This window comes from Rhinoderma darwinii, chromosome 5, assembly GCF_050947455.1.
Source record: "Rhinoderma darwinii isolate aRhiDar2 chromosome 5, aRhiDar2.hap1, whole genome shotgun sequence".
NCBI lineage: Eukaryota > Metazoa > Chordata > Amphibia > Anura > Rhinodermatidae > Rhinoderma > Rhinoderma darwinii.
In genome coordinates, this window is record NC_134691.1 from 59,932,006 (window position 1) to 59,944,071 (window position 12,066).

General features: G+C 40.7%; 1 protein-coding gene across 7 annotated transcripts in view; it reads right to left on the reverse strand.

Moving 5' to 3' along the window:
* LRRCC1 (leucine rich repeat and coiled-coil centrosomal protein 1) overlaps positions 1-12,066 on the reverse strand; it is a 254,094-nt gene that overhangs the window by 22,620 nt on the left and 219,408 nt on the right. For 6 of the 7 annotated variants that reach the window (XM_075826062.1, XM_075826061.1, XM_075826060.1 and 3 more), the window contains 4 exons: positions 11,545-11,745; positions 11,226-11,431; positions 6,691-6,898; positions 6,455-6,603 (listed from right to left, as the gene is read on the reverse strand). In XM_075826062.1, coding sequence (XP_075682177.1) covers positions 6,455-6,603; positions 6,691-6,898; positions 11,226-11,431; positions 11,545-11,745 — 764 coding nt within the window. The remainder of the gene's footprint in view (positions 1-6,454; positions 6,604-6,690; positions 6,899-11,225; positions 11,432-11,544; positions 11,746-12,066) is intronic. The other variant, XM_075826063.1, reaches the window with a different exon arrangement.

Consider the following 12,066-nt stretch of genomic DNA (forward strand, 5'->3'; position numbering starts at 1 on the left):
CATTATGGCTGCTCTCAGGGAAGTTTTTACATTGCAGCTGCCATAAAGCGCACACACTGCTGTACTGGGAGGAAGCATGTGTCTTCATTATGGCTGCTCTCAGGGAAGTTTTTACATTGCAGCTGCCATAAAGCGCACACACACTGCTGTACTGGGAGGAAGCATGTGTCTTCATTATGGCTGCTCTCAGGGAAGTTTTTACAAATAAAAAATATATAGCTACAGCATTTAAAAAGGAAATCCACTATTTGCTTCCAGAGACTTCTAGCTAATTAAATACATAAGACATTCCCCTGAAGTGCTAAAGGCTAAACAACGCTATCTTTAAAGGCTATTTTCTCTTGAGAGAATCTAAGCTTGTATATGAGGGACTTGTACTTACAACAGTTCACAAATATACTTCTATTATCAGAATCACCACTAGGCATGAGCGCCATTCTAATAACAGAGGAGGAAGTCAAACTCTCAGCAGTTTCCTGTTAGTCTGTCAGGAGATAGTCCGTTTTATGACAGCTGGATGTGCCACAGGAAGGATAAAGACTGGTATATTCTGCAGACTTATTCATAGAATAGTTAGAATTTGATTTTCCTCAACGCTCCCTGTTAATATTAAATTGTTTACCCTGATAAAATGAACAAAATCAGAGAAAGTCGTATAAAAGGTGCATCAGGTCCAGTATTAAACTCCTTGTTTATCTGGTTTGCCTATTCACCAGTCATGTTTATAAAAGGGTCCAACATTTACTTACAGGGTAGTCACCTATAGGTGGCACTAGCTGGACAGTTTTCTTCCTAGGTAAGAAATGCTATTTTGCATACTTATTTCCCAGGGAGCACTGCCCTTAAGACGCTCTACCTGCTCGATCTCCCCAAGGAGAATCAGTACCTTACAATAGCAGCACCGCCACACATCTCCAATGAGTAATTTGTTTGAAAAAACGGGACCCCATACGGCGCTGCTACTCAGGAACGAATACAGTAGTAGTTTAGAATTGATACTTTATTGTAGGCTACGCGTTTCAATGCCGCACCGGCATCTTCCTCAGGCCACAGCTTGCTTCTTTTACCACCGGATTTCAAGTGCGGGCCATCGGGCTTTTTGGATTTCTTCACGATGTTGGACTTCACCGTTAACAGAGAACACTTGCGGGAACAACTTATCCTACAGTCGATTGGTGAGGTATTACCTCCGATGACACCTTCAATAGTGAGTACTGGATTCACCCCTGAACAGACCAAGTCGATGACGGATAATTTTCTTCTTTTGGAGGACACTCTAAAAAAGGAAGCTTTACAAAGCATTGACTGCCGTTTTTTGAGAATTTATATTGATGAGAAAATTTCTCCTAGGGGTTTAAGAATTTTATTTAATAACCCTTATCCTTCTGATAGTTTATTTAACTCTGACTGGTACAATCATATTGAACAATGCAATAGAGGTTTCTTAGATAGACTTAGAACCAAGAGAGGGTTAATTGGGGGGTCACTCACTCCAATAATCAATGATTTGAAAGAGAAACTTATGGTTTTTTCAGAGCACCAAGACTTCTCTAAATTAGAGATCTCTACCAACAATCGTTTAGTTCGATTTGAGAACGAACTAGTAGCAAAAAAAGCCAATAAATTGAAAAGAGACCGAGGCGATTATTCCCTTAATCAACTCGGGGATTGGAGAGTGGGGTGCAAACCACCAATCTCCCCACCCACTACAGTACTCAGGCAACCACCACTATCTAAAAATATTCCTCCTAACAGAGTTGCATTTACCACAGATGTACTTCAATATTCGTCTCCTACTTTTGTGAGGTCTTCTAGAAATAACCCGAAATATAGAAGTAATGAAATCCCACACTTAGGGATCAAAGATCCTCAACGTAATTTTAATATGACTGGTTCTACTACTTGCCCCAGCAATGCTAATGGTATCATCACTGAGAATAAGAATCCATCCACATGCTCTCGGTCTACTAGTTCTGGTGGCATTATGTGTCCATCCGATCACCGACTTTCAAGTATACCCATTAACGCCTTCAAGTCCACAGATCTTGAGACGGAACTATTGCGTTACAATATAAAGACCGGTGTTTCTTCCCCTAAATGCCCCCCGTCTCCCCATCACAATGACTCAGTCTACACTTTAGATCAGGATAGTAATTCATCATTGATGCAATTGTCTGTGCATAACAATTCTAACGAACAATTTGACCTGTCAGTACATGATGTGGAGTCATCCCTCATTTCTGATGATTCATTTTGTGATGACCGACAGAATATATCAATTCAAAAACCATTAGGCGTTCCCTCTGACCATCCCTCCATATGTATGGACAACACACTTTCCGCCGTTTCTTTTTTAGGGCTCCCGTCCCAATTAACTATGCCTCCAATAACCCCAACATTAAAAAGCAAGGACTGCTTGGTACCGTACATTACGAGTCCCAACATTCAGACAATAACCAGTTTTTTTCCCACCATTCAAAAAATTTCAACAAAAAGAAAATTAGAAGCAGACAAAGATACAGAGGAAAGAGGGGTGGAAGGAGCCGTAAATCTGTCACTAATCCACTTGCAGTCCAAAAAACAAAGGAACACACAGTGAAACTTTTCAACTTGTCCACCTACAAATTGAATATTTGGGAAACCAGTTTATTGGGAAAAGGGCTTTCCTTTTGCCCAGTAGCCCCTCCCGACACCTTTGAACTCTTCATGGACCTCAATAGGTTTGTCAGGAAGCTGACTCTATCTAGACATTTTTCCATGGCCGATGATTCCTCATTAGCTCCTCCTAAAAATGACTCAGTTGAGAGGATGTCTAGCCAATTGGCTCTAAGTGTGGATGTACATCCCAAATCCAATTTTTATCCAATACATCATCAAGGTCCGTTCCTGGAAATCTTCTCCACACTCGTTGGAAATGAGTTTCGGTTGCTTGATAAACCTCAATTCATGCCAGACAATTTATCCAGTAAAGAGAGAAAAGCAATCAAATCCTTACGGAATAATAAGGAGATTGTGATCCGCTCCGCAGATAAAGGAGGGGGCATCGTTATACAGAACAGGTGTGATTATCTTAGGGAGACCTCCAGAATTTTATCAGACAGTTCATTTTATTTAAAATTGGTGGCTAATCCTCTTTCCTCATATATAGATGAATATAGAACCTTCATAGACGCAGCTTTTTCAGAGGGTTTACTGACCAAAAAAGAAAAGAATTTCCTTAATATGCCATGCCCTAGTTTACCATTTATATATCACCTACCGAAAATACACAAATGTATGAATAATCCTCCTGGCCGTCCTATCATTTCTGGCATTGGATCCCTTACCAGTAATTTGTCACACTATATAGATCTACATCTACAGCCATTTGTATTACAACTACCCTCTTATTTGAGGGATTCCACTCAACTTATTAATGATTTACAGAATCTTTTGACTGTACCCCCCTTATCCAAAGTGTGTTTCTTAACAGCCGACGTCACAGCCCTATATAGCAATATTCCCCATGACAGAGGCCTTGAAGTGATTGAATCGGTCTTAGCTTCGAATCCCAAAATTCCAACTGCACAAATTCTATTTTTAACGAACTGTGTGGAATACATCCTCAAGCACAATGTGTTTAGCTTTGGAAATAATTTTTATAATCAAATAAAGGGCTGTGCCATGGGCTCCAGATTCGCTCCGGCATATGCCAACTTATATATGGGCGAGTTTGAGGATAAACACATTTTTAATGGCCATAATTTTAAGGAACAAATTTTACTCTACAGACGTTTTATAGACGATTTATTTATTGTATGGAAAGGTGAAGAAAAAGAAGCTACTGACTTCATGGAAACATTAAATAGGAACGACTTTGGAATAACTTTCACTTATACTTTCTCCAGTACATGTATTGACTTTCTAGATTTAACTATTGATTTTGATGACATTAACAGGAATTTTAATACCAGAACACACTTCAAAAACGTTGATGTTAATAGCTACATCGATTTCAGAAGTGCCCACTACCCCCCGTGGATTAAAAATGTACCCTTTGGCCAATTTAGGAGAGTGAGGAAGAATTGCTCGTCTGAGATTAATTTTGTACGGGAATGTGAGGTTTTGGAAAGTAGATTTAAGGAGAAAAATTTCCCTAGACAACTTATTGAAGGTGCACGTTCAAAAGCCGCAGAATTGACCCAAAAGGCCTGCGTTAGCCAAACGAAAAAGACAGAGGATACTACCGATTGCACTAATAAAAATGGAAAAACTAATACCAACAAGATTAAGTTTACAAATAATTTTATTACATCATACAATAGTGGACATAAATTGGTGAGATCTATTTTGTCCAGACATTGGCATATCTTGAGAAATGACCCTTTCCTCAAAAATTCTCTACCTGACAAACCAAATATCACCTTTAGACGGTCAGCTAATTTGAAGAATATATTGGCCCCTAGTCGTATTAACAATCTTAAACCTTCTATTCCCAGAGTTTTACCAGTTTTGAATGGATCCTATAAGTGCAGCCAAGTACGTTGTCTGTGTTGTAATAATATCTCACACAAAAAATTGACCTTCTGTTCCAATACAACCAAAGAAATTTTCCCAATTAAGGCTTTCCTTAATTGTGGTAGTAATTTTGTAATTTACCTCCTTGAGTGTTCGTGCCACTTACAGTACATTGGGAGGACTATCCAATGTTTGAGAAGCAGGATCAACAAACATAGATATAACGTCCTTAAGGGGTTTTTAAAACACAGTGTTTCGAGACACTGTGCTTCATCCCATAACTGCCAGTTTAATAGAATTATCATTACGCCTATTGAGCAAATTCCTTGTGACGTTCCCAACCGGTTCCAAAAACTCAAGCAACGAGAAAATTTTTGGATATTTAAATTATTGACCCTACATCCAAACGGTTTGAATGACATTTCGGAAACTAATCTTGATTAATGCTCCTTTTTATCACATTTACATTTGTGTTTTTTTAGCATATAGGACTCACCTTTAACTTATATATGTGTACTCAATACTTATATATATATATATTTTTTGGTAGTATCTGTAGTGAATTTTCCATATTTCACTACACAGGTTAATCGCTGTTGATACTATCATGATCATCGTGAAGGATGAGCAATGGTTCTATTAACAGTGATTTCCCTGATTGTTCTGGGGTCTGGCTGCCACGGGTTTATAGTAAATTTAATCTTTTTCTCCTCCTGAATCCATTTTTTTACAAATTCGTTTTGATTGCAAGTAATTGTTGAATTACCGCAAAATATCGCTGTTTTGATACAGCATATACTTCTGTATTTTTCTTGAGCTTTTAAACTTTTATCTTTAATCATATTTTAGATTGTCCAAAATAGCCCTCCCTTTCATCCAAATTAATTACTCGACCCCTACATCTTTATATGATGGAATGTTCTTATTTTATTCCATAGGTTAATTACTAGAAACAAAAATATAAATGACATTCAGATCAACATAATGGTTGATTGTTGTTTTTTCACTGAAATATACACTATTTTTATGGTTTCTATGTCCAGTTGAGTTCCCAGCTATATGGGTTCAATAGCAGTTTTTATGATTTTCACTTATTCAGTTTATTTTCTTTTAATTCGTTTTCATCCTAATTAAATGGTGAATTACCGCGAAATACTGCAAGTACGATACATCGCTAAACTTCTGTATATTTTATTGTGTTTTAGCAACTGTTTAAATTCATTGATATGGATATTAATGTTTTATAGATTGTTTGCAATTTCCCCCCCCCCTTTTTTTCTTATTGTAAGATCCCATACCGTATTTTTATTTCTACTTTGCCGATTTTAGTTTAAATTAGCATTATATACTATTGGATTACTTTGTGTACCTGTCTTACTTGAACTGTTCACAGTGATTACGTCATCTTGCACTTTAACCCTGTCTACATTGGCGGTTTTTTTCTCCCGCGTGGTGTATTTAAGGGCTGTTGTACAGACTACAATGTTTGTGGCCTGAGGAAGATGCCGGTGCGGCATTGAAACGCGTAGCCTACAATAAAGTATCAATTCTAAACTACTACTGTATTCGTTCCTGAGTAGCAGCGCCGTATGGGGTCCCGTTTTTTCAAACAAATTACTCATTCACATTGCGGTGGTCCCTCAAAGATTGACCGGCTGGGATCTCGGCAGCAGCACTCATCCACCACTTATCTACCTTTTACCCGCTCCTGACATTTTCACCTGTGGTAAGCCTCCATCTGTCAAACTAAGTTTGTTATATCTTGGGCTTACTCACACTATGTGGCGCCGTGCTTTTCTCTCTCAAATCTCTACACATCTCCAATGAGATTTTGCAATTATAACCTACATTTCTATTTTTCAGAAAGTTTCAGTGATTCGTTGAGGGGAAAAATAACTCTTACAAATTCCTGCTCCTTCAATACTCTACTGACCACAAGATATTAAGGTTTACTCACCTGTCAGTAGTGTACATGGCCATGCTGTTCATGTCCTTTTCTTCTTTTGCCTGGCTTTGTAACTCTTTGATATTTTCAGTTAACTTCACCATAAGTTGTTCAGCTTTCCACCTTCGTTCTCGCTCCTGATCCAATTCTTGAACAAGCGCCTGTAGAATAACAGTAAATGTAAGTCACTTATAATATTCAATGCTTTTTCTTGCTGGGCAGATAAAATATATGGGACAGGATCATACCCTGTACGTGGACTCCTCTACTGGTTTGGTATTGGTACTGGACATTGCCGTATCTCTTATCCTTACTGGAGATCTTGAAGTTCCTGAAAGTTTGGTCTTGACGCGCTCTGTGCGGTCTATTCTTTCTGAAGACAAGCTGCTTGGACTTTCAGCTTTCCTAAGTGGACTGGGACTTTTCTCTTTCCTTGCTGTGCTTTGCCTTGGTAAACTACAAAACAATACCATTATATAGCCTGAATACTAAAGGGTCTCTTCTGTTCACACATTGGCCAGATCTTCAAAGTCTAGCAGTGACAGCAAATGACCATTAACCACGTGTATGCTCAACCATGCGAGAAGGATTTAAGAATTTGAGCTGTACTGACTTTTGTACCAAATAAAAAAAAATATGAGCCAAATAAATATTTTGTATAGCTACGTAAGTCTACATAAAGAAAAAACCCAGAAGTTTTGGTCACACAAGTACATATGAATAGGTAGCATAGTGTCTCAGAAGTTAGGACTCAAGTGCTGCTAGGGAAAAGTCCTAGGGTATGTTCACACAGGGCGGATACGCGGCGTAAATGCACACAGCGTATATGCCCTGTGTGCCCAGGGCCACCATCAGGGCTGTACTAGTGGTACTGCAGTCAGGGGCCCGGCCACATGGCTAATAAAAAAAAAAAAAGGGCCTGCCGGAACTGGTGGCACCCCCCACCGTCCTGCTGTAACTTCTCCCTCTCCGGGCAGGCTTTCAGGAGAGGGAGAACAGTAAGGTATGTTCACACGCTTAGAAAAAAACGTCTGAAAATATGGAGCTGTTTTTCGCGGCGTATTTTACAGTCTTTATTGGAGCTGTTTTTCAATGGAGTCAATGAAAAACGGCTTCAAAAACGTCCCAAAAAGTGACCTGCACTTCTTTTTCGTGGGCGTCTTTTTACGCGCCGTATTTTGACAGTGACGCGTAAAATTTAAGCCTCGTGGGAACAGAACACCGTAAATCCCATTGCAAGCAATGGGCAGATGATTGGAGGCGTAATGGTGCCGTTTTTTCAGGCGTAATTCAAGGCGTAAACGGCCCGAATTACGTCTGAAACCACTGCGTGTGAACATACCCTTATAGTCAGTAACGTAGCTATAAGGGGGTCGCAGCCAGGGGGCCCGAGGGCCCGTCCGCACCGCTTATGTAAAAACTCATAATTAATAAGGCTTCTGCACAAGAAGACTGGAGTCCACGGAACATGAAAGAAATCAGCTGTTTCCACCCAGGAGAGAAGATCCCGCCAGCACTCAGGACGTCTCCTGAGACATTACCGGTTACCTGCACTGCAGTCCGATCTTCAGTAGGCATCAGCGATTCCCCTGCTCCTTCGAGACTGCAGAGGGATGCAACCATTGCTACAGGGCCCCTACAGTAAGTGCTCCCCACTCATGTTTACATAAATTTTTACGATTTTGTGCCAGGATTTTCATAAACGTGGCCATATCACGCCATTTTACCGTGATGCTTTCAATTGCGGTAAAAATGACACGGTTTTGGAGCTATTGCAAAAATCGCGGCAAAACCATGCCATTTTTACAGCGATTACAAAAATCGCAGAAAAACTGACGTGCTATTGCCGCGATTTTGAAAATTGCAGCACAAATACCTAATTACATCCCTAAGCCACTGACAGGCTTTAGCCCTGTTCACACTGAGTTTTTTTGCAGGCAAAAAAACCTGCCTCGAATTTCCTTCAGGAATTTTGGGGTCGATTTTGACCTGAAAATTCTTGGTATTGAGCACTGCAGCAAAAAAACGCAGCGAAAAACGCTTTATCTGCCTCCTATTGATTTTAATGTGAGGTTAGAGGCGGAACCGCAGCTAGAAAGAGCGTGCAGCTTTTTTTTTACCGCGAGCAATGGTCAAAATCAGCGTAAATGACTCAGTGTGAACTGGGCCTTAACCTTTGGGGGACAATGAGAGCATGTTCACACAGGGCATATACGCTTCGTAAAAGCACACAGCGTATCCATCCTGACAGCTGCAGGGCATAATAGCCGAAAAAACTGCGTGTGTAAAAAAACACCTTATTCTTACCCTCTAATGCCCGGCCTCCTCGGATGAAGTTTTATCCATGTGACAGCTGCAGTCGGTGATTGGCTGCAGCGGTCACATGGGGTGAAACGTCATCCCAGGAGGTTGGCCTGGACAAAGAAGCTCAGAATTCTGGGTAAGTATAAGATTTTTATTTTTATTTCTGAGTGGAGTTTTTTGCGGTTGAATCAGTTTTTCCGCCGCAAAAAAAAATCAACATCTGCTATTTGTTGCAGATTAACAACATACCCACAGCAAAATACGCTGCCCATGACCGCTGCACTATGTCTGTCAGCAGTTACTGTAGTAACTGGGACCTATGTAGTGGCGTAGCTATAGAGGTCGCAATTGCGACCGAGCCCCTAATCCAGGTGGGGTCCCCGGCCCCCCGCACCACATCTATTAAAATTTACTATACTAACTAGGAACCATGTAATAAAATACACAGGCCCCTGTTACTATAGTAACTGATAAGAATACGTACCCTCCTCGTTCCGTATAGCAGCGGAGATCCTGACGTCTCTTCACATCAGGACGTAATGACACTGCGCACCACATACAACATTGCGATACTGGATGGGTCTGAACCTCCACTGCGGCAGGAGTCGAAGAGGAAGTATAATAATACGGTCTGCTGGGGGCCTGGTGCCCTGTATCTAAGCCTATCATGTGGTAGGCTTAGATACAAGGCACAGCAGACAGGATCACTCATGGTCACACGACACATGTCTGCTGGGGCCTGTATCTATGCCAGCCACAAGCCTAAAACTATACTATCTATATATCTAACGGAACAAGTTGCTTTAAATTGTCACATGGCTAAATTCTCCTATTTTCTGTGTGGATTGTGCACTGAAAATTCACTACAAGTTATAATATAACTCATGTGAATGGGGTTTACCTTTATTTGAAGGATGGAATAGATAGTAGACTCTGCTATTCCATCCTGAGAGATCCCGCAAAAAAAACGTATACTGCTCCGGACATCACTATATGGACAGTAATGTCAGGAGCTTCCCAATGCCGGAGTCCCCAGGCAGAGCATCGCAATCGCTCTGCCCTTGGACTTTGGCTCTGGGGAAGCTCCTGACTTCACTGTCCAAATATGGGCATCAGGAACAGCGCTGGTGTTCCTTGGCAGAGCGCTAGTAGAAGTTCTGCCCGGGGACTCTAGCCCTGGGAAAGCTACTAACGTCACTGTCCATTTACGGACAGTGACTTCAGGAGTTTCCCATGGGCCACGTATACCACTGTATGCCATACAGTAGGATACGTTTTGGCTGAATTGAACAAAATCCAGGGCATTAACCGGTCAGGTGTCTGACCCATGGTTTCGTTCACTGTAATTTCCATCAGTACGAAAATCAGGTAACGCGCAAAACGTACAAAGGTGAGTGCACCACATTCCGTTGCCCAACCCTCGTAATGGAGGGAGTCCCAGACTCCTTGTCTGTATGCGGCCCAGAAATTCCTGATGGCGTCCCTGTGTGTGCCACAGGGCATTCCGGCCGGAAAACCACAACAAGTTGTGGTGAAGTTTTCCGGCCGGAATGTCCCCCCGGAAAACGACACAAAAAAAAAAAGGATACTTACCATGGCGATGCGCCCCTCAGCTATGGGTTGCCATTTCATCCCATGTGACTGCTGCAGCCTGTGATTGGCTGCAGCGGTCATATGGGATGAAACGTCATCCCAGGAGGCCGGGCTGGAAGAAGAAATACAAACTTCTGGGTAAATATAAGAATTTTTTTTTTCTGACTTGTGTGCGGGTTTTACCTCCCCATTTAATTCATTGGGGAAATCCCGCAACAAGTAAGAAGCATTTACACAAATACAATCGACATGCTGCGGAATAAAAAACTGCATGTGAATTTCTGAGCAGTTTTTCCGCACATCATTTACACAGTTTGTGGATGAGATTTGTTCCACTCTGCTGCTACTGTACTATGCTGCAGATTTTCTGCAACTAAATCCGATGCGGAAAATCCGCAGTATTTACGCTACGTGTGAACTGATCCCTAAGGGTAAGAACAACTAGACTCATATCTGCATGCAGTTTGTATGTTCTGCGATAGCTGAGTTTTCATCCAGGTACACCCGTTTCCTTGCAGACCTCAAAAAATTGCTGATCAATTGACTCCCTGTGAGATTGTCCATATTGTTTGTGAAAAACTATATAGTGAGACCTATTGCGGAAAAGGACTGATATGATTGGATAGTTTTTATAATGCTCAAAAGAATATAAGGAAATCGGCTTGTGCGGTGACGCCAGAAGAGACCAAAAATAGACCACACATGCATTTTTCATGCAGTTTTCTGAGCCAAACACAGGAGTGGACACAAAAGAAAAAAAGATGCATCCGTCTCTTCTTTATACCTTTCCCTCCTTTTGGATCCACTTCCACCTTTGGCTAAAAAAAACGGTCACAAAACTACATGTAAAATCCTGGCGTAAAACGATATAAAACTATTGGTGTACCTGCTTACAGATTTCCCGTGGTTTCTTTGAAGATTGTGGCATTTCTGAATCTGGCTGTTTTTTCGAGAGTTGGGGATTTTGCTCCTTTTTGTTATAGAAGTTTTAACATTTTCTTTGCTGCTTTCACAGTCACTTTCTGTTGTCAGGTCTGTGTCTCTCTTAGGTTTCAATATTTTTTCTTCCCGATCGGTTTTTGAATTGGAAGCCTGTAATATATAAAATTATGAAATAACAAAATAACTAAAATGTTCAGACTTAAAATATGGAAAAAACAAAAACCCGTAGACATTGTGCAACATAATAAGTTCTACTTTCAAACCTTCTCGAGGAGTTCCGATATCTGATCTTCTAACTTCTTAATCCTCAGTTCTCGCAGCAGGTTGTTGGCATCTTGATTTTTCATAATTTTTTGCTCAGAGGACGAAGTAACATCCATACAGCTACTTAGACATCCTGAGCCAGAAGTAACAGGTCGCTTTCGGTACGGAGATAAAACATTAACTGGGACACTTGTAGAATCCTAAGGATAAAAAGGAAATATGTAAATCCAAAAACATAAGACGCAATGCAATGAAAGTCAATCTAGTTGAGTCTTATCACATTTACATACAACACATAACTGTGGGATGACATTTTTTGGGGTCCCAGAGTATTGGGACACAAGCATTTAACTGGTCACTTCTTGGTCTTGTTTTTTTTATGACAATCTGGTAGTATTTTACTGCAGAGGGAGGATTTTTCATGTATGTGAATAGGAATTTTATAGAATCACTGGACATTGTTTTTTTAGCGCATGATCTGGCCTATGCATGGCAATTTTGCTCACTACAGTACCATAGGA